Genomic DNA, 25,318 nt, shown 5'->3' on the forward strand with positions numbered 1-25,318 from the left:
CTGTGGTCTGTCCTGGTCCAGATGTTACTCCTGTGGTCTGTCCTGGTCCAGATGTTACTCCTGTGGTCTGTCCTGGTCCAGATGTTACCCCTGTGGTCTGTCCTGGTCCAGATGTTACTCCTGTGGTCTGTCCTGGTCCAGATGTTACCCCTGTGGTCTGTCCTGGTCCAGATGTTACTCCTGTGGTCTGTCCTGGTCCAGATGTTCCCCCTGTGGTCTGTCCTGGTCCAGATGTTCCCCCTGTGTGTCCCCTGCAGGCTCCAGGCTGCACCATGTCTCTGAAGCGGGCCACCTGGGTGTGGCTGGTCACCCTGATGCTGTCCGGCCTGAGTGGAGGCCAGACCAGGAGGAGGAGCGGCCGGAGAGACGACGGCCAGCTGATCAGCGAGGCCAAAAGTAAGACCAGTCTGTTCTGAACTGTTCCCGGTCTGGACCTGGTAGTCTGGGTTCTGTCTGGGTCCCGGTCTGGACCTGGTAGTCTGGGTTCTGTCTGGGTCCCGGTCTGGACCTGGTAGTCTGGGTTCTGTCTGGGTCCCGGTCTGGACCTGGTAGTCTGGGTTCTGTCTGGGTCCCGGTCTGGACCTGGTAGTCTGGGTTCTGTCTGGGTCCTGGTCTGGACCTGGTAGTCTGGGCTCTGTCTGGTTCCTGGTCTGGGTTGGTGGTCCAGTGGCGGGCTTGCAGGCAGGGGGGTTGGTGTTCAGGACACTGTGGCTGTCGGCTCGGGACCGGCAGGTCTCAGGACAGCCTCCAGACCAGGATGTGATCCCAGCTTCCTGATCTTCAGTCTCTCAGTCTGGTCTCTGAGTATCTGCCTCCTCTTGAGGTTTGACTTGATTCACTCCGTTTTTATCTTCCTTGATTCGTCTCGTGTCTTCAGCATGAACCAGTTTGGGAAACGAAGGACTAAAAGTGCCCAAACACGTGGAAACGGTTCTTAACTCGACCGGCCAGCAGGACGGTTCCGTCCGGCTGGGCGGTGAAGGGTTAACAGGTCTGCGTTCCAGAGGAACGTGGCGGCGTCCTGAACCTGCCGCCGGCTGACGGCCTCTCTGCTGCTGTGCCCCCGTCCAGCGCCGGTCTGTCCGGTGGAGGTGGCGTTCATCGTGGACAGTTCGGAGAAGGCCCGGCCCCAGCTGTTCGAGGAGCAGAAGGCGTTCGTCCTGCGCTTCAGCGGCCGGCTGATGCAGCTGCGCGCCGCCGGCTGGCGGCTGCGCGTGCGCCTAGCCGCCGTCCAGTACAGCAGCGCGGCGTCGGTGGAGCACAACTTCAGGGACTGGCAGGACCTGGACGTCTTCCAGAGCCGGGTGGCTGCCATGGCCTTCATGGGCCAGGGCACCTACTCCGCCTACGCCATCGCCAACGCCACCAGGCTGTTCGCTAGGGAGACGTCCTCCGCCAGCCTGCGGGTGGCGCTGCTGATGACGGACGGCGTGGACCACCCGCGCAGCCCCGGCGCCGTGGCGGCCGCCGCCGAGGCCAAGCAGAACGGCGTACGGGTGTTCGTCGTCGGCCTGTCGGCTCTGCCCGGGGACGGCGCCGCGGCGACCAAGCTGAGATCCATCGCCAGCGCGCCGCCGCAGCAGCACGTCCTCAGCCTGACCGACGCCCAGCTGGACCAGCGGCTCCTCTCCGAACTGGTCAGTGGTCTCCTCTCGTCCATCACACTGTGCTGTGTGCCACATGTTGCTCGACTTATTGCTGTTATTATTATTATTATTTTTTTTTAAATCATTCCATGATTCCATTATTGCTGTGAGTATCAAACATGTCTCGCTGGAAGGGCTTGCGATGTGCCTTTCCTCCTGAGGCGCCGTCCTCAGGCCGCCGCTTGGTGAAACCGTGTTGCTTTGGTCCGATGGTCCTCACGGCGCAGCGTCGGGAGGTTCTGGAGACGTGCTGACGTGTGGACGAGAAGACACACACCTGCTGAAGAACATGAAGTCCCGCCCCTCGACCTCTGACCCTCCATGACGTCACCCCAAAACAGCAGCGGCAGACCACAGGCTGCAGGTGGCGCTGCAGAAGCTCCTGCTGCCGGTCTTCTTCTCTGTTTGAGGTGTCTGTCTGTGGCAGAGGAGCAGCTCCACCTGCAGGCCTGCCACATGTACTACAGCGTTTGTGTCGTTTTCATGTGGACGCAGATGTTTCCTGCATCCAGTGGACGGAAACCTTTCAGAACGATGGGAAAGAAAAGACGGTTCGGCCTCTTGTGAACAGAGGACATGAGACAAAGCTCTGACAGCTGGACGAAAGCTGGACAACATCTGGATAACAGCCTGACGACAGCTGGATGACAGCTGGATGACAGCTGGATGACAGCTGGATGACAGCTGGATGACAGCTGGATAACAGCTGGATGACAGCTGGATAACAGCTGGACAACAGCTGGACGACAGCTGGACAACAGCTGGATGACAGCTGGATGACAGCTGGATAACAGCTGGATGACAGCTGGATAACAGCTGGATGACAGCTGGATAACAGCTGGACAACAGCTTGATAACAGCTGGATGACAGCTGGATAACAGCTGGATGACAGCTGGATGTGGATGAAGATGGCTTCCCGCTGGTTTTGCTTTGACTTGAACTGGGTCCATGTTGCTGCTCAGCGGTGTGTGAACAGCTCCAGGGTTCATCTGTCTCATTAAATCTTTCTCTTCCTTTCAGAATGCAGTTGTTCAAAGAGGGGTAAGTGGAGTGCTTTTTCATTCATCCCACGAATGGTTTTCTGGGTTTTGTTCATCCGGGGAACCCTGCTTGAGCTGTCATAGTGCCTGTAAATGATGAGCTCCATGAATGGACTTTGTTCTGGTTGCAGTGTCCACAGCCAAAGACGTGTCTGTGTGAGCGGGGAGAGAGGGGACACCCTGGAAACCCGGTGCGTCACTCGTATACACACACCTGCAGGCTTCTGCACTGTGGAGCGCTGATATTTTTTAGAAATCATTCAGATTGATGCAGTTACAGAAAAGAGAGGATCACATGGCTCAGTAAGATACAGCAGGCAGACGAGTCAATGTTGTGGTCCATTGACTCCAGCACATCCTGTAATCACAAAGACATGAGATTAAAGTTCATCAAGAGGTTTCTTTTTAATGAAAATAACAACTGCTACTTGCTTTTGCAGAAATTGCATTGCCGTTGTCTGCTGTTCGGTGTGGATTTGGGCCAGGTGCAGCAGGACTGTTGTATTTTTGTCGGCCAGGCAGGAAGTTCATTTCTCTGGGATTCTCAAAGAGCCAGTCACACTTTGCTAAAATGCACATGTTTGGAGAAATCCACATCCCCAAAAACATGATGTTGCTGTTGTTCCCAGTTCGGGTTAGGGTTATAGGTCATGAAACGGTCTGGATGCATCAGTTAGCAGAGCTGTGTTAAGCAGTCATTCACAACCTTCTACTCGCTGTAAATTCAGCATTAACAGGCTGTTGCAGTGTCTGCAAACATCTTGAAGATGAAGACATTTTCAAGATCCACACATTTTTACTTAACTGTCCTAAGATGCATTTATTGCCCTAAGAGGCTCAGAAAAAGTATGACTTCCTTCTTTCTTACAAGAATAAACTGACAAACATCTAATAATATGTCACCCCACTCATGATCTGGTTTAAAACTCAACAAATATGAAGTTTCCCTAAAAGAGTTCAAGAAACAGCAGCTTACAAAGAAAATTAAAACAAGGACTCATTCCTGACCAGTAGCCCTCCATTAGCCTACAGTTTCTGTGCTGACGAGGACCAACTTTACAAAGACAGCTGATGGCAGAGAACGGGTAAAAGGTCACAGGTTGTTTATCCTGATGTGGAAAAGCATGAACCTTTATCCTGACAACTGAAACTGAGACTGTCTGTCAAAGGTTGGACAGATTTTGTTGTAAAAGATGGAGGAGCTCCTTCCCCTTTCACCATCCGCTGCACCTGCTAGCTTCCCTCTCTGCAGCCGCTGCACCTGTTAGCAGCTAGTTTCTCTCTCCAGCCGCTGCACCTGCTAGCTTGTCTCAGTCGCTGCTTCGCCTGCTAGCTTGTCTCAGTCGCTGCTTCACCTGCTAGCTTGTCTCAGTCGCAGCTTTGCCTGCTAGCTTGTCTCAGTTGCTGCTTCACCTGCTAGCTTGTCTCAGTCGCTGCTTCACCTGCTAGCTTGTCTCAGTCGCTGCTTTGCCTGCTAGCTTGTCTCAGTTGCTGCTTCACCTGCTAGCTTGTCTCAGTCGCTGCTTCACCTGCTAGCTTGTCTCAGTCGCTGCTTCGCCTGCTAGTTGTCTCGCTGCTTCGCCTGCTAGCTTGTCTCAGTCGCTGCTTCGCCTGCTAGTTGTCTCAGTCGCTGCTTTGCCTGCTAGCTTGTCTCAGTCACTGCTTCGCCTGCTAGCTTGTCTCAGTCGCTGCTTTGCCTGCTAGCTTGTCTCAGTCGCTGCTTCGCCTGCTAGCTTGTCTCAGTCGCTGCTTCGCCTGCTAGCTTGTCTCAGTCGCTGCTTCGCCTGCTAGCTTGTGTCACTCGCTGCTTTGCCTGCTAGCTTGTCTGCTAGCTTGTCTCAGTCGCTGCTTCGCCTGCTAGCTTGTGTCACTCGCTGCTTTGCCTGCTAGCTTGTCTCAGTCACTGCTTCGCCTGCTAGTTGTCTCGCTGCTTCGCCTGCTAGCTTGTCTCAGTCGCTGCTTCGCCTGCTAGCTTGTGTCACTCGCTGCTTCACCTGCTAGCTTGTGTCACTCACTGCTTCGCCTGCTAGCTTGTCTCAGTCGCTGCTTTGCCTGCTAGCTTGTCTCAGTCGCTGCTTCGCCTGCTAGCTTGTCTCAGTCGCTGCTTCGCCTGCTAGCTTGTCTCAGTCGCTGCTTTGCCTGCTAGCTTGTCTCAGTTGCTGCTTCACCTGCTAGCTTGTCTCAGTCGCTGCTTCACCTGCTAGCTTGTCTCAGTCGCTGCTTTGCCTGCTAGCTTGTCTCAGTTGCTGCTTCACCTGCTAGCTTGTCTCAGTCGCTGCTTCACCTGCTAGCTTGTCTCAGTCGCTGCTTCGCCTGCTAGTTGTCTCGCTGCTTCGCCTGCTAGCTTGTCTCAGTCGCTGCTTCGCCTGCTAGTTGTCTCAGTCGCTGCTTTGCCTGCTAGCTTGTCTCAGTCACTGCTTCGCCTGCTAGCTTGTCTCAGTCGCTGCTTTGCCTGCTAGCTTGTCTCAGTCGCTGCTTCGCCTGCTAGCTTGTCTCAGTCGCTGCTTCGCCTGCTAGCTTGTCTCAGTCGCTGCTTCGCCTGCTAGCTTGTGTCACTCGCTGCTTTGCCTGCTAGCTTGTCTGCTAGCTTGTCTCAGTCGCTGCTTCGCCTGCTAGCTTGTGTCACTCGCTGCTTTGCCTGCTAGCTTGTCTCAGTCGCTGCTTCGCCTGCTAGTTGTCTCGCTGCTTCGCCTGCTAGCTTGTCTCAGTCGCTGCTTCGCCTGCTAGCTTGTGTCACTCGCTGCTTCACCTGCTAGCTTGTGTCACTCGCTGCTTCGCCTGCTAGCTTGTCTCAGTCGCTTGTTTGCCTGCTGGCTTGCGTCCCTCTCGGCTGGTAGTTGAACATGGCGCAGTGCGGATTTTCCACGGCTCGCTTCAGAATTCTTCACAGACGGGTTTGTTATCCCGGCAGATCCAGGCATTGTCTTAGCTTCGGCTAGCGGCCACCAGGTGCACCGGCCCTTTCTTCTGAAGCGCGCTGACTCAAAGATGTGAGCGAGCAGGAAGCGTTTCCCACAATGCAAGTGTAGCAGGTGGCGAGAGGCTGTGGAGAGAGCACCGCAAAGAGAAGCAAAGGTCAAGGATGGAGGCTTACAGCAGAACAAACAGGAGCCGCTGCAGCCGGGCAGGTTTATGTTGGACCGGGGTCACAGACAGGGCGCTCCCAGGATGACCCTCCTCGCTGCTGCCTCTTGGTGCTCCAGTCCAAACTGAAAAGGGGCCCAGATCTTCTCATTTTGCACAATCGATCCTTTACTTTCATCCAGGGGAAACCAGGCGAGCAGGGGTCCGATGGAGCTCCAGGTCCAAAGGGGTCTCGTGTAAGTCTCCATTGTTTTCATAATCCAGTGCTGGTTACGACAGAAAGCCCTGAGCTGCTGTGTGACGGGAGGTTTTGTCCGGGCTCGGTCACTGCAGGGGGAACCAGGCATCAATGGACGTCCAGGAATGGAGGGCCTGGAGGTAACGGCTGTTCCTGGAGGGGGGACCAGGATGGACAGGAAGTAACTCTGCTCTGGAGTTACTGCTCTCGCTCTCTCTGACTGACTGGCTTCACTCTCTCTCTCTCTAATGCATCTATTTAAAATCACCACATATTTTATCTTGTAGGGGCGACCTGGCAGCAAAGGAGAAAAGGTATCTGCACGTTTTTTATCTATAACCAATAAACCAATGATGTGGAACAAAGTAGGGACGACCTAAATCAGTATGGATTCCAGTAGAGAGTCAGACACTGGGCAGCTTCCTCGCACCTGGTGCAACCTGGTGAGGGTCACCTGACGTACTCCGTCAGGAGCGAGTCGAAAGAGAGGACGAGCGTTCAGAGCCTCGCTCAATAAAACGCCGAATGACAAAAACCTAAGAAATACAACTTCAGTATACTTAAAGTTTTACTTCCACCGTCGACACTGTGCCGTATTCTATTTCATCCCTGCTGACCGCCAGGGGGCGGTACTGGCAGTCTGCGATGTTCCCCTCGCGCCCGCACACGGTCGGACCGTGAAGTTTGTGACGGCGGCCACCGTCTTTTCTCACCGTCGTTCTAAGGTGGATGGCGCTGCCGCGGCGTCTCCTCTGGTCGACGGACTCCGTCTTGGTCCGGTTGCTGACTCTCTCCTCTTGGTTGGCGTTGCTCTCCTCTCCGGGCGCCGAGGTGTGCTAGCGTACGGTACGGCAGCGTTGCTCGGCCCGGTAGCCGAGCGTTTGCCGGGCTGCTCGGCTGTCGGGTAGTGAGCCAGATCCACCGCTGTCGGGGAACCATCCTGTTTGTTTAGCAGCATGGCTAGTGTTAGCTTAGCCATTGCTTGTAAGGCCGCAGCAACCACACAGTGGGCGTTAGCTCGGTCGCTGCAGGTGGAGGCGCCGGTCGGGCGCTCTCCTCCCACCTTACCGGTACCGGGACTGGCTGTTCAGTGACACAGCTTTCCCATGATCCACAGCCTGATCAGATCTGTGTTTCCAGGGAGAGCAGGGGGAATGTGGCGCCCCCGGGAGAAAAGGAGAAGCAGTGAGTGTTTCCAGAATGTTCCGTTAATCAGGACAGAGTGCCGTGAGCTGCTAGCTAACACTGCTAACGCTGTCATTGCTATTTCCAGGGTGTGGAGGGACCACCAGGCCAGCAGGGTGCCAAAGGAGAGCAGGTAAAGTAGCTGCTCAGTGTTTTCCATCGGGGGGTTGCACCACCAGGCCGTATGGGGGCGCAGTGGTTAACGCTCTTGCCACACACAGCAAGAAGGTCCTGGGCTCAAATACTGGCCAGGACTCTGAACCTTTTGGCAGTTTGCATGTTCTCCCCGTGTGTGCGTGGGATCTCTGGCTTCCTCCCACAGTCCAACAACATGCCTGTCAGGTATATTTCACCCTCAAGTGGCCTGAGGTGTGAATGTGAGCTTCAATGGTTCTCTGTCTATGTGTCGGCCCTGAGACGGACTGACGGACTGACGGACTGTCCAGGCTGACCCCGGCCTGAGACGGACTGTCCAGGCTGACCCCGCCCTGAGACGGACTGACGGACTGTCCAGGCTGACCTCGGCCTGAGACGGACTGTCCAGGGAGACCCTGCCCTGAGACGGACTGACCGACTGTCCAGGGAGACCCCGCCCTGAGACGGACTGACGGACTGTCCAGGCTGACCCCGGCCTGAGACGGACTGTCCAGGGAGACCCTGCCCTGAGACGGACTGACCGACTGTCCAGGGAGACCCTGCCCTGAGACGGACTGACCGACTGTCCAGGGAGACCCCGCCCTGAGACGGACTGACGGACTGTCCAGGGAGACCCCGCCCTGAGACAGACTGTTCAGGCTGACCCCGCCCTGAGACAGACTGACGGACTGTCCAGGGAGACCCCGCCCTGAGACAGACTGTTCAGGCTGACCCCGCCCTGAGACGGACTGACGGACTGTCCAGGCTGACCCCGGCCTGAGACGGACTGTCCAGGGAGACCCCGCCCTGAGACGGACTGACGGACTGTTCAGGCTGACCCCGCCCTGAGACAGACTGACGGACTGTCCAGGGAGACCCCGCCCTGAGATGGACTGACGGACTGTCCAGGCTGACCCCGCCCTCCCCCCACAGCAGCTGGGATTGGCTCCAGACCCCTGTGACCCTGAAAAAGAGAAGCAGCTTGGAGATGGATGGATGGTTCCACCTCGCTGCGTTTTCCTTCATCATGCAGAACCTGCTGACACCTCAGTCCTATGCAGCCGAGCATTGTCGGTTCAGCTGCAGGAAGGACGGCAGCCTCATCAGAGTTTCCGTTCTTTTATTTTAAATCAGAAACACAAGTCAAAACAGCAACGGCCTCCCTCACAGTACCCTGAAGCCCAGCTCTGGCGCCTGCCTCGGTCCATCATCGGAACTCTCCACGGCCTCTCCAGGCTCCGTCACAGCTGTCACATGTCCCCAGTACCTGAGCTTTAACAAGACCGGCTGTGAGTCTGGGACCAGCTGGCCACAGAACCAGCCGAGAGAATCCTGCCAGTGACCTTCCTCGAGCCCGGCCGAATCACAGGGGTTCCTCGGTGGTGGCGAAGAGACGAGGAGACGCCGCTCCTGTGTGCTGTCCCTCTTCTGGCGTCCTCCAGCTGTTGATACACTCCAAGGGAGCCGGGGTTCCTTCAGGGCACTGAAGAGACCCAGTCGGCATTGGCAAGGACTCCCGAGCTCCAGTTACCATCAACCAGTTTCAGTTCACATCATTCAGATCATTGCGCCGTAGAGGAGTGTTTCTCACTAACAGTCATCCTGCAGCGCTAGTGGAGAGGTTTGCTCTGAATCAGGACCATCAGGACCATCAGGACCATCAGGACCATCAGGACCGGTCGGACGTGGAACACTAGAGCCTTACAGGTGTGTGTGGCCCTTGACAGACTGATTGACAGCACCGCCATGCAGAACACCTACCGGTCCATGAGTGTGTGGCCAGACGACATCTGCACCCCAGCAGTCCATCTCCTGCGCTGCACTTGTGGAATGTGAGCTGTGGATTAGGACTCATCCCTCCAAATGTAGCCGTTGTGCTGGAATCCCGCCTGCAGAGTTACGTTGTGGTTTTAGAGCAGACATTGTCCCAGAGGATTAGGATTTGGGCACATTTTATCCATTCTCTCCCCGCTTTACATGCTGCTCGGCCCTTCGGCGTCAGGAGCGCAGTGGCAACAGCCGTCCTCAGAGGACCAGGACGATTCACACCCTCTCTCTCTGGTCGGTTCCCATGAGACCTACACACACACGCACCGCCCGGCGTTTATTCTGAGTGTGTGATGAGCGCAGCATCCACTTTGCCAGGGGAAGTCAGCGATCACCCCCGAATTATTGCAGTGAGCGATATCACAGCTTAGACCGGAGTCCTCTGGACCAGCAGACTGGAAACTGAACGGCAGTGTCTCAGGCCCCGTCTCCATGGCAACACACACACACACACACACATGGACTGGGGGAGTCAGGACTCTCTGGAGGACTGGGGGACCTGGGAGGCTCCAGACGGCCTGTGGAAGGCGTCCCGGCTCCCCTGGTCCCCTGGCTGTCGGTTCACAGTCCTCTGAAAAGCCTGCTGCTGCCCAGACGTCCTCTGTCCTCCAGACTTCCTGTCCTGCCTGTCCTGGGTTCAGGATTTCATGTGTCGGGTGTTTCTTGGAGCTGAGCTCTCAGGAGCGTCCTGGCGGATCAGAACATGGGAGATGTTCAGGTTGAAGAGGCAGCTCTGCAGCAGCTCCCGTCCTGCGCAGGAAGACCTCCTCCGTCACAGACATGGACGGGGACAGACGTCCACAGGCCAGCAGCTCAGCTCCACAGGGCTGAAGACCCGGTGGAGCTGGATCATGTTCTCCCTGGACTGTCTCTGAGTCCACCTGTGTGTCTGTCCTCAGGGAGGACGAGGGCCACCTGGAGACCAGGGCCTGGAGGGAGCTCCGGGAGTTAAGGTAAGACATGGACACACAGGTCTTGTCCACTTCTGAGGCCAGTTGGTCAACTTTGAATCTGTTTCTCCTGAAAGGGTGAGCGGGGCCTGAGGGGGGCACCAGGACCTCCTGGAGATACTGGAACTGGCTTTCCTGGTCCCAAGGTACAGTCCGGGTTTAAAAAGAGCTTCAAAAGGATTTCTCTTCGCCTGAACACAAACCAGCCATGTCCAGTTCTTCACTCTGTTTTCCTTTTTCTCAGGGGGACAAGGGAAACCTAGGAAGACCAGGTCCACCAGGACTGATGGGTGTAGGTGAACCAGGAACACCAGTGAGTCCTGAACTCCAGGAAGTGGTCTCATGTTCCAGGGTTTCTCATATTACCGATAAGACACTCGTCTGAAGAGGGTTCCAGTTAATCTGCCTTCAGTTCTGAGACTAATTCTGAGATTGTATCAATACTGAATAATCAGTGTCCTGGCAGGTCTCAACCATAATGTCTGCTGTTAAGCAGTCTGCAGAAAGGGGTCTGGTTCTGGGTCTGGTTCTGCAGAAAGCCTCCTCTGGGTCTGGTTCTGCAGAAAGCCTCCTCTGGGTCTGGTTCTGCAGGTTTCTTTCCTGTAAAGATATTTTTCTTTTCCTCAGTCTCGTCCTCTTGCCAGTGTAGAACTGTAGAGTTCTGTTAGAGGTGGCGTAGCGTTGACTCAGGCTGTTGGAGGTGCTTGACATAAATTCTGTATGATCAGTACTGGTTATGGTCCTCCCATTGGTACTAGGGTTTGGGCTAGTGCTGGGTTCTGGGTTTGGGCTAGCAGCTAGCAGTTAGTGCTGGGTTCTGGGTTTGGGCTAGCAGCTAGCAGTTAGTGCTGGGTTCTGGGTTTGGGCTAGCAGCTAGCAGTTAGTGCTGGGTTCTGGGTTTGGGCTAGTAGCTAGCAGTTAGTGCTGGGTTCTGGGTTTGGGCTAGCAGCTAGTGCTGGGTTCTGGGTTTGGGCTAGCAGCTAGCAGTTAGTGCTGGGTTCTGGGTTTGGGCTAGTAGCTAGCAGTTAGTGCTGGGTTCTGGGTTTGGGCTAGCAGCTAGCAGTTAGTGCTGGGTTCTGGGTTTGGGCTAGCAGCTAGCAGTTAGTGCTGGGTTCTGGGTTTGGGCTAGCAGCTAGCAGTTAGTGCTGGGTTCTGGGTTTGGGCTAGTAGCTAGCGGTTGGAGTCATTTCCAGCTCAGTGTGGTTTCAGCTTTCAGCTTCATGGACCTGTTTTAGCATTCAGGGCAGTGTGAGCTGAAGCTAACGGCTAACGGCTGTCCAAATGTGAAACACTGTCCTGAGAATTTCCTCAGCTGTATAGAAGCTTCCAGAGGGCCAGCAGCTCTGGGAGCGAAGTGGAGCCGACGGGGACTCCAGGTCTGCTCGTCACACAGCAGCTGAACTCTTGAGCCACATCAGACTAACTCCGTTGGTCCAAACGTCTCCCGGACCGTTCCAGTTCCCGGGCCTGTGGGTCCCGTCAGACCTGAGCCGAAGGAAAAACAGCAGCTCCTGGACTTCAGGACGCTCAGGCCCGAATGGTGGCATTCTCACCAGGAAGAGGCTCTGAGGACCACAGAGAGGACCGCCGGGACTCAGCGTCCAACCAGGGACGCCACATGACCAAGGAGACAGTCCTCAACCGCAGGAGAGCCTGTCAGACCGGCCCACAACAGCTCCACCATGGAGCCCGTCAGCAACACCACCTTCCTGGGGGGCCGTCCTGAACCACCAGGCCCAGCAGCACCACCTTCCTGGGGGGCCGTCCTGAACCACCAGGCCCAGCAGCACCACCTTCCTGGGGGGCTGTCCTGAACCACCAGACTCAGCAGCAGCTCCACTTCCTCCACCACCCGAGGAGAGAACCGGCTAACATCAGCTCAGGACAACATCCTGACCAGCTCCACCCGCCTGTGCTGCTCCGCCCTGACCGCCATCAGGCTGATCCGTGTGTTTTCCTGTGTGAACAGTGATCCAGCGCTCCGTCAGTATCTGGTTCTCCAGGTTCTGTTCTGACTCGCCTGCAGTGAGGTTCACTTCCTGTCTCAGTGTTTCTGTAGTCACTGTTAAAGATGGCAGGAGGTCTACCATGTCCAGGCAGCACACACACACACACACACACACACACACACACACACACACACACACACAGGCTGGCTCAGTGTGTGTGTTTCTGTGCTCAGGGAGCAGCAGGGCCTCCAGGGGTACAAGGATCTCCGGGGTTTCCAGGAGAGGGTCTGCCAGGGATCAAGGCAAGTTCCAGTAGTTTGACTGTACCGAGTCCAGGTCCTGGTTCTCCGGAGCAGACTCCGGTCCAGGTCCTGGTTCTCCGGAGCAGACTCCGGTCCAGGTCCTGGTTCTCCGGAGCAGACTCAGGTCCAGGTCCTGGTTCTCCGGAGCAGACTCCGGTCCAGGTCCTGGTTCTCCGGAGCAGACTCCGGTCCAGGTCCTGGTGCTGGTGCTGCCCGGAGCTGAACGGTGCCGTGTGTTCTCCGCTGCAGGGCGATCGAGGCTATCCGGGTCCAAAAGGGGGCCGTGGACCGCCGGGGCTCGGGCTCAAAGGAGAGAAGGTAGAGGTCTCAGTGACCCAGTACCAGCTGGAACCAGCTGGAACCAGCTGGAACCAGCTGGAGCTTCAGCGCCTCACTGTGGCCCTGCAGGGACACGTTGGAGCGCCCGGGTTGCCAGGTCTGGTGGGCTTTCCAGGAGCAGCCGCCCAAGGAGAGAAGGCAGGAGCAAGGCAGCAGTCAGCGGTTCCCTTCCCTCTGCACCGCAGGCGTCTCACCTCTGCCTCTCATTCCAGGGAGACCAGGGCCCCGCTGGAGCTGCCGGCCCCCGGGGGCCTCCGGGACTGGGCCTTGTAGGACCAAAGGTGAGCGGCAGAGCGGGTCCCTCAGTCTGCAGCAGGGTTCCTCCCAGAACCTTAAAGGGGGGGTATTTTAGGATCAATGTACAGCACTCAAGCAACAGCTCTGCCCAGAGTTGAATGCTGAAAACTGCATGTGTCAAAAACAACTTAAACCAGATGTTCCTCTGCATCAGGCTGCCTCAGACACTGGAAATGAGTCCCTGTCTCTTTAAGAAGCTCAGCTTAGAGACACGCCCCCCCACAGCGTCCATCTCTGCGATTTGCCATGTATTTCAGGGACGGGGCAGCGAACTGTGCAGGAGGAGCCATGCAGACTACTCAGATGGGCGGAGCTGTGCTTTATGGGCGGAGCTGTGCTTTATGGGTGGAGCTGTGCTTTATGGGCGGAGCTGTGCAGCATCGAGCATTTCAGCCTCAACATGGCTGCCAGGGGAGATTCAGGGATTCAGGCTCAAATATGCTGAATGGTTGAGGAAACAACTCCATGCTTCTGTTTAACGGGGAAATGACTCTGTAGCTTTATACAAAGCTCAGAAAGTGGATTTTGCATCATACCCGCCTTTAATGACCAGCACTCTGAGAGGAACCTGCAGTGTGGAACCTGCAGTGTGGAACGTGGAACCTGCTCATGTCCGCTGTTTGTGTCTCAGGGCGACCAGGGCTTTCCAGGAGAGCCGGGACCTCAGGGAGAGAGAGGTGTGGCTGAGCCAGGACCAAAGGTCAGACAACCAAACACACTGCAGAGCGGCAGCAGCTCTATGAGCAGCAGCTCTATCAGCAGCTCTATGAGCAGCAGCTCTATGAGCAGCAGCTCTATCAGCAGCTCTATCAGCAGCAGCTCTATGAGCAGCAGCTCTATCAGCAGCTCTATGAGCAGCAGCTCTATGAGCAGCAGCTCTATGAGCAGCAGCTCTATGAGCAGCTCTATCAGCAGCAGCTCTATCAGCAGCAGCTCTATGAGCAGCAGCTCTATCAGCAGCAGCTCTATCAGCAGCAGCTCTATGAGCAGCAGCTCTATCAGCAGCAGCTCTATCAGCAGCAGCTCTATGAGCAGCAGCTCTATCAGCAGCAGCTCTATCAGCAGCAGCTCTATCAGCAGCAGCTCTATGAGCAGCAGCTCTATCAGCAGCAGCTCTATGAGCAGCAGCTCTATCAGCAGCAGCTCTATCAGCAGCAGCTCTATGAGCAGCAGCTCTATGAGCAGCAGCTCTATCAGCAGCAGCTCTATGAGCAGCAGCTCTATCAGCAGCAGCTCTATGAGCAGCAGCTCTATCAGCAGCAGCTCTATCAGCAGCAGCTCTATGAGCAGCAGCTCTATCAGCAGCAGCTCTATGAGCAGCAGCTCTATCAGCAGCTCTATCAGCAGCAGCTCTATCAGCAGCTCTATCAGCAGCAGCTCTATCAGCGGGGGGGTCGGGGTGTCTCCAGGGGGAACCTGGACCTGACGGAGCTGCAGGGATTCCTGGGATCCCCGGGGAGGACGGAGCTGTGGGAGCCAAGGTGAGTCTGGTTCCTGGGACCCAGGTGGGTCGGCGGAGCCGTGGGAGACACTGTCCTCTGTCCTCTGTCCTGCTCAGGGGGAGACGGGGCTGCCGGGGAGCAGAGGAGCAGAGGGAGTGCCTGGGACAGGCTCGCCAGGTGAAAAGGTAAGTGCTCTACCTCCACTCAGGATCACTGTGACCCCCATCACCCATCAGCAGGGGGTCTACCGGGGCCCCAGGTCTGGTCCAGCTCAGTCTGCTGGTGGAGAGTTCTGGTCTACAGAGTGTGTGTGTGTGTGTGTGTGTGTGTTCTTTCCCTCTGCAGGGGGACCGAGGGGACCGGGGCCCTCGTGGACTCTCAGGCCCTCCAGGCCCCGCTGGACCTGCTGGAGCCAAGGTGAGACCTGTGACCAGCTGCTCCGCCCCCTCTCTGTGGGGTGGGGGTGGGGGGTGGGGGGGTGGAGCTGCTCCTCCGTCAGGTCAGACGGTGTAATGACAGAACTTCCCCCCGACAGGGCGAGCCGGGCACTGCCGGACTGATGGGCCCACCTGGACCCGCCGGCCGAGGCCTCCCAGGACCGAAGGTGACCGTCAGACCACACCTCCAGCTGTAGACCGGGTCAGACCCAAAGTCCAGAACCAGCAGTCCAGAACACAGCGGTCCGGTCCAGAACATAGCAGTCCAGAACACAGCGGTCCGGTCCAGAACATAGCCATCCGGTCCAGAACATAGCCGTCCGGTCCAGAACACAGCGGTCCAGAACACAGGAGTCCGGTCCAGAACATAGCCGTCCGGTCCAGAACACAGCGGTCCGGTCCAGAACACAGCGGTCCAGAACACAGGAGTCCGGTCCAGAACATAGCGGTCCAGAACACAGAGGTCCGGTCCAGAACACAGCGGTCCAGTCCAGAACATAGCGGTCCAGACCACAGCAGTCCGGTCCAGAACATAGCGGTCCAGAACATAGCGGTCCGGTCCAGAACATAGCGGTCCAGACCACAGCAGTCCGGTCCAGAACACAGAGTCCTCCCTGCAGATCCAGAGGGCGTCCTCATAGGACAGAGCAGAACCCACTGCTCAGAGACACGTCCCTCGACGTCTTTTGTTTTTGCGCTTCCAGGTCCGGGTCCATGGAGGTTCAGACTGTGACGAGTTCATAAGAGAAAAGGAACCGTCTTTTCAGCTGAGGTGGACAGGTTGTCTTCCAGGTTAAGTTCATTTTTATTTCTACAAGCGCTGATTCCTGATAGGAGCGCCCCCTGCTGGAGAACTGTGATAGTCCCGAAGATTGAAGCCGTGCTGCAGGCACTGTCTGGAAGAGCCCTGAACCCATCAGATCCCAGAAGCTCAGCAGGGGAGGACCTGGTACGGTCTGGATGGGAGACTGAGAGGGGACAGCAGGAAGTCTGGGTGGAGGTCCTGATGGACAGCTGGCTGCATGCGAGGGTCGTCCGGGAAGCCAATAGTTTAATTCTAAGTGACTTTGAGATCCCTGGAGAGAAAAACCCAATGAATTATTACAAAACAAGACTAAATTTGAAAAGACGTCCATAACGACCGATCAGGACGACAGTCAGCCTCCACATGGAGCTCCTCTGGACGTCCACATGAGACGTTCGGGAGACGCTGGAAGAAGACATCGTCTGGACCAAAACTGGGCGAGCAGAAGGACGCTGAAGAAATGTCTTCGGGACGTGTCTCTGAGCGCTGGGTTTATTCCGGCTCCCTGAGGACGTCTTCTGGATGGACCTGGACCTGGTGGGATCTGCCTTTATAGACCAAGAAGAAAGTCAAAACCGAAAACAGAGCAAACACCCAGAACAGTCCCCAGTGTCTCCGTGTGGGACACCCTGTCCTCCTGTGGCGTTCCTCCAGACCGCCTGTAGAACAGGGACACCGTCCCCGGTTCCTTCTGGTTTGACCCGGGTGGTCTCATCATGAGCCAGCATGAGCAGTGAAGACCTCTGTCCTCACATGTCTGTCCAACAGGGGGACCTGGGCCCTGCTGGACCACCTGGACCAGTTGGAGAACCTGGAGTAGGAATTACTGGACCAAAGGTAACACCCCCCCAGACCAGTCCAGACCGGACTGTACCAGACCAGACCAGTCCAGACCAGACCAGAACAGACCAGTCCAGACCGGACTGGACCAGACCAGACCAGACCAGACCAGACCAGTCCAGACCAGACCAGACCAGACCAGACCAGACCAATCCAGACCGGACTGGACCAGACCAGACCAGACCAGACCAGACCAGACCAGTCCAGACCAGACCAGACCAGACCAGACCAGACCAGTCCAGACCAGACCAGACCAGACCAGACCAGACCAATCCAGACCGGACCGCGGACCAGACCGGACCAGACCGGACCAGACCAGACCAGACCTGGCCAGGCCAGGCCAGGCCAGACCAGAATACACCAGACCAGACCAGGCCAGGTCTGGACATTTCTCTGATACAGGAGACTGCCTCCTTCTCAGGGACACAAAGGGAACCCCGGACCGGCGGGTCCACCTGGGACGAAGGGAGACGGGTTTCCAGGACCGCAGGTGACTGCATGGACCGCGGGGGTCTGGCTGGGCTCCCGGTTCACCGGGGCTCTGGCTGGGGTCCCGGTTCAGAGCCAGACTGACCCTCATGTCTTCACTGGTCAGGGTCTGCCTGGTTCACAAGGAGCACCGGGGGAGACGGGACCGGAGGGGACAGGACTGCCTGGACCCAAAGTGAGTGTGTCTGGGGCTCTGGCTGGGGCCAGGTGGTGATCAGGTGGTTCAGAGTCAGGTGGACCCTGCTGGACCAATCAGAGAGCTCCCCTGTGTGTTCTGATTCAGGGGGACAGAGGCTCCCCAGGCGTTCCTGGAGCATCAGGTCCTCCTGGACCAGGCCTGTCTGGACCGAAGGTGGGTGTGTCCACACTGTCCCCGGCTCACCAGTCCCTGTAGAGGACCCCTCCTCATGCTGACTGGCTCATGCGGTCCGTTCCAGGGCTCCACGGGCCAGCCTGGTCCGCCCGGCCTGACTGGACCCCCCGGGGACGGCGCTCCAGGACCAAAGGTCGGCCCACAGACTGAGACTGTCTCTACAGACCAGACCTGTCTGTCTGGACACCACGGAGGCTTCTATGGTCTCGCTAATCCTCTCTCCATGTCCAGGGGGAACCAGGGTTCCAGGGACCCGCCGGCCCTCGAGGGACACCGGGGGAAGGGCTCCTGGGAGAAAAGGTAGACCTGCTGCTGGACCGGTCCAGGCTGGGTCCAGGAAGCAGCTGGACCTGGTCCAGGCTGGGTCCAGGAACCAGCTCCAGCCTCACCTTGTCCACACCTGCAGGGGGACCAAGGCATGCCTGGAAACAAGGGCAGGAAGGGGGACAGGGGAGACCATGGAGGACCTGGATCACCTGGACCGATGGTACGGTAGAGAAATGGACAGAGATTCAGTCAAATCAGAACCAGAGCCCGGGCCAAACCCCACGGACTCTCAGGGTCCTCTGTGGGACATTTAGAGGTCAAACTGAAGGTTCCATGTCCTCCTGCGAGACATTCCTGACTCAGATAAGAGGACTGACCACGGGACGGACTGGAGGACGGCAGGGACGGTGGCCTGTCTGAGACCAGGATGGGACAATCAGTAGATGTACTGAAGTTACTTTGACCTAATCCATGGTCACAGCTGACAGCAGCTGACCTCTGACCTCACCAGACCAGATCTCCTGTAAACCTTCCCTCTCTGCTGTTGGAATTGTGGGTAATAATGTGAGTTTGCTGTTCCAGGGGCGACCTGGAGAAAAGGGGGAACCCGGCCTGACGGTGAGTGCCTGACCTCCGACCTCCACTGCCCTCCACCGACCCCTACAGACCCCTACCGACCTCCACTGACCTCCACCGACCTCCACCGATCTCCACCGACCTCCACCGACCCCTACAGACCCCTACCGACCTCCACCGACCTCCACCGACCCCTACAGACCCCTACCGACCTCCACCGACCTCCACCGACCTCCACCGACCCCTACAGACCCCTACCGACCTCCACCGACCTCCACCGACCCCTACAGACCCCTACCGACCTCCACCGACCTCCACCAACCCCTACAGACCCCTACCGACCTCCACCGACCTCCACCGACCTCCACCAACCCCTACAGACCCCTACCGACCTCCACTGACCTCCACCGACCTCCATCGACCTCCACCGACCTCCATCGACCTCCACCGACCTCCACCGACCCCCGCTGCCCCCCGCTGCCCTCCGCCAACCCCCCTCAGTTGCTCTCTGACCCGCTGAGCTCAAAGCCGTTTTCCTCTGCTGGTTTGCTTCCAGAGAGAAGAGATCGTCCGGATCATCAGAGAAATCTGTGGTAAAGTGATTTTGTGGCGTTGGTCAGGTGCGACGTGAGTCTCAGGTCTCCGGTCTGATCCAGTCTCATGCTCATGATCACGGTTAGCACTCTCTAGGTGCTACTTCCTGTTCGCTGGCATAGCTTCTTCCGGGTGTGACGCTCAGGATCTTCAGATGAGGCCGACCATCGACACACTCATTTTTGGAGCTGAGATAATGAAGTCTAGAGTTGGCTAGAACGTGAAAGAAAATAGCTTCTTTGTTTCGGCTCGTAAGCTCTTGACACATGGAGTCCATCCAGGTCTGCGGATCGGTGGACTGCAGGACAGACTTGTACTAGAAGCAGTGCCTCCTTTCGTAATGGATTCCGTACTGTCACGGAGGACCAGGTGTCTGGTACGTGGATTTATGGGATGTGTTAAGAAAGGATGTCAAATCAATAGGCCACAATCCACAGCTTCTGGAGACTGTCCGACTGTCCGAATGTCTTTCCAACAATGAAACGTTTAGTTATTTGCTTCATACTGTGACAGACTGGCTGTTACAGAGTTATAGGTGACCAGTTCCAATCCGTCCGTCCATCCGTCCACCCACCACGACCATGCGAGAAGTGAACCAGACAAGGCCTGTACCGGACAATCTCACTCACCATGACAGCAAGTAGTCCCTTATGACAGAGGAATCCACCTCGCATACAACTCCCTACCTTCGCATACCGCAGTCCGCCGCCACAGTGATCTGCAGACCTCGGTGATCCATAGATCTCAGTGATCTGCAGACCTCGGTGATCCGTAGATCTCAGTGATCTGTAGACCTCAGTGATCCATAGATCTCAGTGATCTGTAGACCTCAGTGATCTGTAGACGTCGGTGATCCATAGATCCCAGTGATCTGTAGACCTCAGTGATCTGTAGACCCCAGTGATCCATAGATCCCAGTGATCTGTCGACCTCACTGATCTGTGGACCTCAGTAAACCATAGACCTCAGTGATCCATGAACCTCAGTGATCCGTAGACCTTGTTGATCCGTAGACCTTGGCTATATGCAGACCTTGGCAATCGGCAGAACTTGGCGATCTCAGTACGTCAGTGTGAAAGGGGCATTAGCTTGTATCAGTCTCTTTCGTCTCAGCATCCTTTCTTTAATTGCTTCAATAGCAAACAAGACCAATAACAAACACGTTCCATGAATTCTGAGGATGAAATGTTGTCTTTCTGTCTGAGACATCCCTCTATCTGATAATCCTAATTACATCGCATCTCGGTGGTCATAATGTTTTGGCTGATTGCTGTAGATCCTGAAGCGTCTGCCAGTTTGGGGGAACTTGAGGAGCTGAGCACGCTCATCCAGGGTCATTTCATGAAAGGGGTGTGGTGTTAGAAGTTGGGGTGTGGACTTGCTGAGCGTTCCTGCCTGTGTTTGCTGCCCAGGCTGCGGTCTGAAGTGCAGCGACAGTCCTCTGGACCTGGTGTTCATCATCGACGGCTCTGAGAGCGTGGGACCTCAGAACTTTGAGCTGGTGAAGGACTTTGTGAACGCCGTGGTGGACCAGATGACGGTGAGCTGGGAGGCCAGCCGGGTGGGCGTGGTGCTCTACAGCCGCACCAGCCTGGTGGTGGCGGGCCTGCAGCAGCAAGCCGGCCAGGAAGACGTGAAGGTCGCCGTCAGGAACATGCCCTACCTGGGTGAGGGCACCTTCACGGGCAGCGCCATCCATCGTGCCAGCCAGCTGTTCCTGGCCTCCCGGCCCGGGGTGAGGAGGGTGGCGGTGCTCGTGACCGACGGGCTGGCCGACCAGCGCGACGCCATGCAGTTCGAAGAAACGGCCACGCTGGCCCACGAGGACGGCATCGAGGTGTTTGTTGTCGGGGTGGTGAACAGGACGGACCCTCAGTACGAGCAGTTCCTGGCCGAGATGAGTGCCATCGCCTCAGATCCGGACGGAGAGCACATCTACCTCACAGACCACTTCAGGAACCTTCCAGGTGAGAGCATCCCCCAAATTCAGCTCAGCTGTAGCTGCTTGACGGTGTGCTGAAGGGTCATGTGATCAGCTAGCATGATGCTTCCTCCACCGTGGTTCACGGTGTGCTGAAGGGTCATGTGATCAGCTAGCATGATGCTTCCTCCACCGTTCTTCACCGTGTGGGCGGTGCTGTCGTTTTGGATGTTGTGCTGCTTGTTGTTCCACCACATCACCTGACCCCACTGAGCTGTGCTGCACCTCTGAAGTGAAGCCACTCTGTATAAAGGTCTGAATGTCAGGACAGTCTGTGAGCCGGGTCCTAACTCAGTGACTTAGTTCAGCTGGGTGGAAGCCTGTCTGAATCACTGAAAGTCTTTAAATGGTCATTCTAGATCAATTTCTTAGAAGTACACATTTAAGTCTTATTTTTATAGCTACAGACTTTTCGTAATTATCCTACGTATTCCAATTTAGTCAGGAGGAATTCCAAGAGACCAAACTCACCAACAAATCTCTGCAGAGCCAAGGGCCATGCCCGGTGGGTGGGCAGTGGTCATGCTGTACAACCTAGAAAAAAGATGCCAGGCACATTTCATCCAGTGGTACTCCCCTGTCTCGAGGGAAGCTCGATGGTGGTTCCCCTGAGAGAAAACCAAGTTCACAGTGGGTTGGTTCGTCTGATGCGACCCCCGCCCTGCTGAAAAGACCCCAAATAGTGTGCATCACCCCCGGGTGGAGGCTTCTTGGAGGACTCCGATGGAAGGGGTTCAGGCCCCTGGCAGAGACAGGTCGCAGCTCAGCTGAGAAGCAGACGGGAGGCCTGCAACAACCAGGTGCATGGTGTCTGGTGCCGCCCTGGTGGTCGATGTGCTGTTTAATGGTACGAGTACAGGCCTTCCTCAGATATGGCCAAGAAGCATTTCGGGCCTTGTGGTTATCAGCCACGGTGGGGCACAACATGGCCTTGCAAGCAGTGGCTAAGCTGACACTAGCCCCGTTGCTAGCGGGCACAATCCTCTGACACTCTGGGCAGGGGGCACACGGATGACACTTCTCCTGCAGCGGCTCAGCTAGCATGCCGTATGCTCATAAGCCCCGGTGTCTGAGTGATTCTCGGGGGAGGGGAGCAAGGCTGGGGGGGTGGGGGGGAGACTTCACACTTCTGGGGAAGAAGCTGTGCTTCAGTCTGTTTGTGCCCCTAGCTCTAGCTTAGCGTTAGCCCGCGGTGGGATGTAAACAGCAACGATCAGGATGAAGCAGAAGTCTCCCACAGCGTTTCACAGCCAGGTCTACAGATGGGGAGTGCAGTGCGTTCTGAACTCCAGGAGCTGTGGGTGGACAGCGCCCCCTGCAGTCCTGTCTGCTCCGAGCAGAGCGTCCCGCTAGCTCCACCGCGCCGCTGGCTGTGTTGTTATCCAGCCAGGTCAAGTGATGTTGCTGGTATCCATACTGGAACTACACATGCTCAAAGGCAGCTTTCTGTGCTTTCAGCGCCATCTGCTGGTGGTCAGCAGGGATGAGTAGAACTCTTCTTCCAGCAGTAACAGTCTTCTTCCTGTTGTCCCGGAGTGTGACGCTCCTCCTCTCTGTTCCTGTCCTTCAGATGTGGAAAGCCTCATTCTGACTTGGCTCTGTGAGCAGGACGTCTCCGTGGCCTTCGTGTTCCCCTCAGAGGACCCCGTCCTGCAGGTCCCCCATGCCAGGCCCACCCAGGACCTCCCCGAGGACAACACACCAGTAGGTTTCGGCCCGGCTGCTCAGCAGGACTTCTCTCTGCAGACAGGTGGCGGGCTTCTGATCTGCCTGTCCGGTTCACACAGCTCCAGCTTCCGGTGGCGGCTACCGTACCGCCCACAGAGGCTCTGGATGAGAGCCGCGTGGAGGCAGGCGGGTCGGAGGACCCCCGTCTGGCCTCACCTGGTGGGAGGGGGCAGCAGGGCCCGGGGGAGACCTCGGTGGTGGGCCCTCAGAGACCCAGGGACTGGCTGCAGTCCACCACAGTCTCAGCATCAGGTACCACACTGCATGGACACATTATGGACATGTTCCCGACACGTTCCAAATATAGTCCAGACAAGTTCCAGATGTGTGCCAGACCCGTTCTAGACCCGTTCCTGATCCACTCCAGATAGGATTAGGTAGGACCATTTGTTATCAATCCGGACTCTTCTGCTTCGAAGTTTGATCTCAGTAAACCTTCCCTCAGACGATGGCCTCGACTCCGTGGACTCTGACCCGGCCTTCAGCTCCGGGGCTGCCGACTGAAATGCTTCTGCTCTGAACACTCTGAGCTTTAGAAAGTCTGCTTATTTATTGCTTCAGAAAAATGTGCTGGTGCAGCCCTGTGGTCTGAGACCATGGATCAGGAGGGCCCGAGGGAGAGGCAGGACTCCAGTGCAACAACAGCTTTCTCCGTCAGTCAACAATATGTCCAACAACTTGTCCAAAGTGTGTCAATCAGACTGGGGTATTCCAGCCGTGGATTCCATTTTCATTGAAACCTGGCTGACTGGCCCCACCGTCAGATCACCCGTTTACTGAAAACTGAAGGACGAGACCAGACTTTGTAGGCTGATCTGAATCAGGGCAGAATGCAGCTGCAGAAACATCTGGGCTCATTTCATTCAGGACAAAACGTTGAGAGTCACACGTTCATTAAATTAGCTCCAGCACCATCAGCAGGGTGCGGAGACCTCCTGGACACTCTGCACCATACTGCCACCATCAGGCCACAGCCGGCATTACTGATGACCCGCCTGTCCTGTCCTGTCCTGTCCTGTTCCATCCTGTCCTGTGCCGTCCTGTCCTGTCCTGTCCTGTTCCGTCCTGTCCCGTCCTGTCCTGTCCTGTCCTCTCCCGTCCTGTTCTGTCCCGTCCTGTCCTGTTCCGTCCTATCCTGTCCTGTTCCTTCCTCTCCCGTCCTGTCCTGTCCCGTCCTGTCCTGTTCTGTCTCGTCCTGTCCCGTCCTGTTCTGTCCCGTCCTGTCCTGTTCCGTCCCATCCTGTCCTGTTCCGTCCTGTCTCGTCCTGTCCTGTTCCGTCCCATCCTGTCCTGTTCCGTCCTGTCCCATCCTGTCCTGTCCCGTCCTGTCCCATCCTGTCCTGTTCCGTCCTGTCCCGTCCTGTCCTGTTCCGTCCTGTCCTGTTCCGTCCTGTCCTCTCCTGTCCCGTCCTCTCCTGTCCCGTCCTGTCCTGTCCCCACAGCTGAGGGCTGCGCCCAGCCTCTGGACCCCGGGCCCTGCCGGGACTACGTGGTCCGGTGGTACTACGACCCCCAGGCCAACGCCTGCGCTCAGTTCTGGTTCGGAAGCTGCCAGGGCAACGCCAACAACTTCCAGAGCGAAGACAGCTGCACCAGCACCTGCGTCTACACGTAACAGGGACTGGGGCTGCAGGGACAGGGACTGCAGGAAGGGGGGGCTGCAGGGACAGGGACTGCAGGAAGGGGGGGCTGCAGGGACAGGGACTGCTGGAAGGGGGGAGGGGGCTGCAGGGACAGGGACTGCTGGAAGGGGGGAGGGGGCTGCAGGGACTGGGGCTGCAGGGACAGGGACTGCAGGAAGGGGGGGCTGCAGGGACAGGGACTGCAGGGAGGGGGGGCTGCAGGGACAGGGACTGCAGGAAGGGGGGGCTGCAGGGACAGGGACTGCTGGAAGGGGGGAGGGGGCTGCAGGGACTGGGGCTGCAGGGACAGGGACTGCAGGAAGGGGGGGGCTGCAGGAAAGAGGGGGGCTGCAGGGACAGGGACTGGAGGAACAAGGACTGGGTCTGCAGGGACTGGAGGAACAGGGACTGGAACTAGAGAAGCTGTCTCTGTCCCTGCAGGTGACGGAGGACCTGGAGCTGTCCGTCCCTGCAGGTGATGGAGGAGTTGTCTCTGTCCCTGCAGGTGATGGAGGAGCTGTCCCTGTCAGTGCAGGTGACGGAGGAGCTGTCCCTGTCCCTGCAGGTGACGGAGGAGCTGTCCCTGTCCCTGCAGGTGACGGAGGAGCTGTCCCTGTCCCTGTCCCTGTCAGTGCAGGTGACGGAGGAGTTGTCCCTGTCCCTGCAGGTGACGGAGGAGCTGTCCCTGTCCCTGCAGGTGACGGAGGAGCTGTCCCTGTCCCTGCAGGTGACGGAGGAGCTGTCCCTGTCCCTGCAGGTGACGGAGGAGCTGTCCCTGTCCCTGTCCCTGCAGGTGACGGAGGAGTTGTCTCTGTCCCTGCAGGTGATGGAGGAGTTGTCCCTGTCCCTGCAGGTGACGGAGGAGCTGTCCCTGTCCCTGCAGGTGACGGAGGAGCTGTCCCTGTCCCTGCAGGTGACGGAGGAGCTGTCCCTGTCCCTGCAGGTGACGGAGGAGCTGTCCCTGTCCACTCGGGTGCTGACTCCACCAAACAGTGTCTCCCAGCTCTGTCTCTGCAGTTGTCTCGGGAGACGTGAGACCAGGACCTGGTCTCTGATCTGAAGACACACTTCCTGGTGGACCAGCGATGTGAGGACGCCTGGTCTGCTACCTCACCTCCCAGCATGCAGCGGGGTGGCGCCCACTCCACATCACACATGTAAATACTGACTG

The 25,318-nt window shown here is 57.2% G+C and overlaps 1 protein-coding gene across 1 annotated transcript; it reads left to right on the plus strand.

Moving 5' to 3' along the window:
* The first annotated feature begins 296 nt into the window (after window positions 1-296).
* col28a1a (collagen, type XXVIII, alpha 1a) lies at window positions 297-24,140 on the plus strand. The gene is made up of 34 exons (XM_030120134.1): window positions 297-396; window positions 1,072-1,654; window positions 1,758-1,767; window positions 2,819-2,878; window positions 5,954-6,007; window positions 6,105-6,149; window positions 6,297-6,323; window positions 7,150-7,194; window positions 7,283-7,327; window positions 10,056-10,109; window positions 10,184-10,252; window positions 10,351-10,419; window positions 12,289-12,357; window positions 12,607-12,675; window positions 12,766-12,834; window positions 12,909-12,977; window positions 13,625-13,693; window positions 14,403-14,474; window positions 14,552-14,620; window positions 14,781-14,852; window positions 14,971-15,039; window positions 16,446-16,514; window positions 16,939-17,007; window positions 17,113-17,181; window positions 17,290-17,358; window positions 17,444-17,512; window positions 17,611-17,679; window positions 17,786-17,866; window positions 18,229-18,264; window positions 18,779-18,815; window positions 20,229-20,783; window positions 22,368-22,501; window positions 22,585-22,777; window positions 23,968-24,140. Exons 1-34 carry the CDS (start codon window positions 315-317, stop codon window positions 24,138-24,140), a joined length of 3,393 nt encoding a protein of 1,130 aa, XP_029975994.1. The 5' UTR covers window positions 297-314.
* Window positions 24,141-25,318: the final 1,178 nt, after the last annotated feature.

The sequence above is a fragment of the Salarias fasciatus genome, chromosome 22, assembly GCF_902148845.1.
Source record: "Salarias fasciatus chromosome 22, fSalaFa1.1, whole genome shotgun sequence".
In the NCBI taxonomy this organism is placed as follows: Eukaryota; Metazoa; Chordata; class Actinopteri; order Blenniiformes; family Blenniidae; genus Salarias; species Salarias fasciatus.

Excerpts from the sequence above, each read along its gene's own strand:
- col28a1a (XM_030120134.1), top strand. The coding sequence starts at position 315 with ATGCTGTCCGGCCTGAGTGGAGGCCAGACCAGGAGGAGGAGCGGCCGG. Across the intron at positions 6,150-6,296 it reads CAGGAATGGAGGGCCTGGAG|GGGCGACCTGGCAGCAAAGG; the intron begins GTAACGGCTGTT and ends TTTATCTTGTAG. Across the intron at positions 10,420-12,288 it reads TAGGTGAACCAGGAACACCA|GGAGCAGCAGGGCCTCCAGG; the intron begins GTGAGTCCTGAA and ends TTCTGTGCTCAG.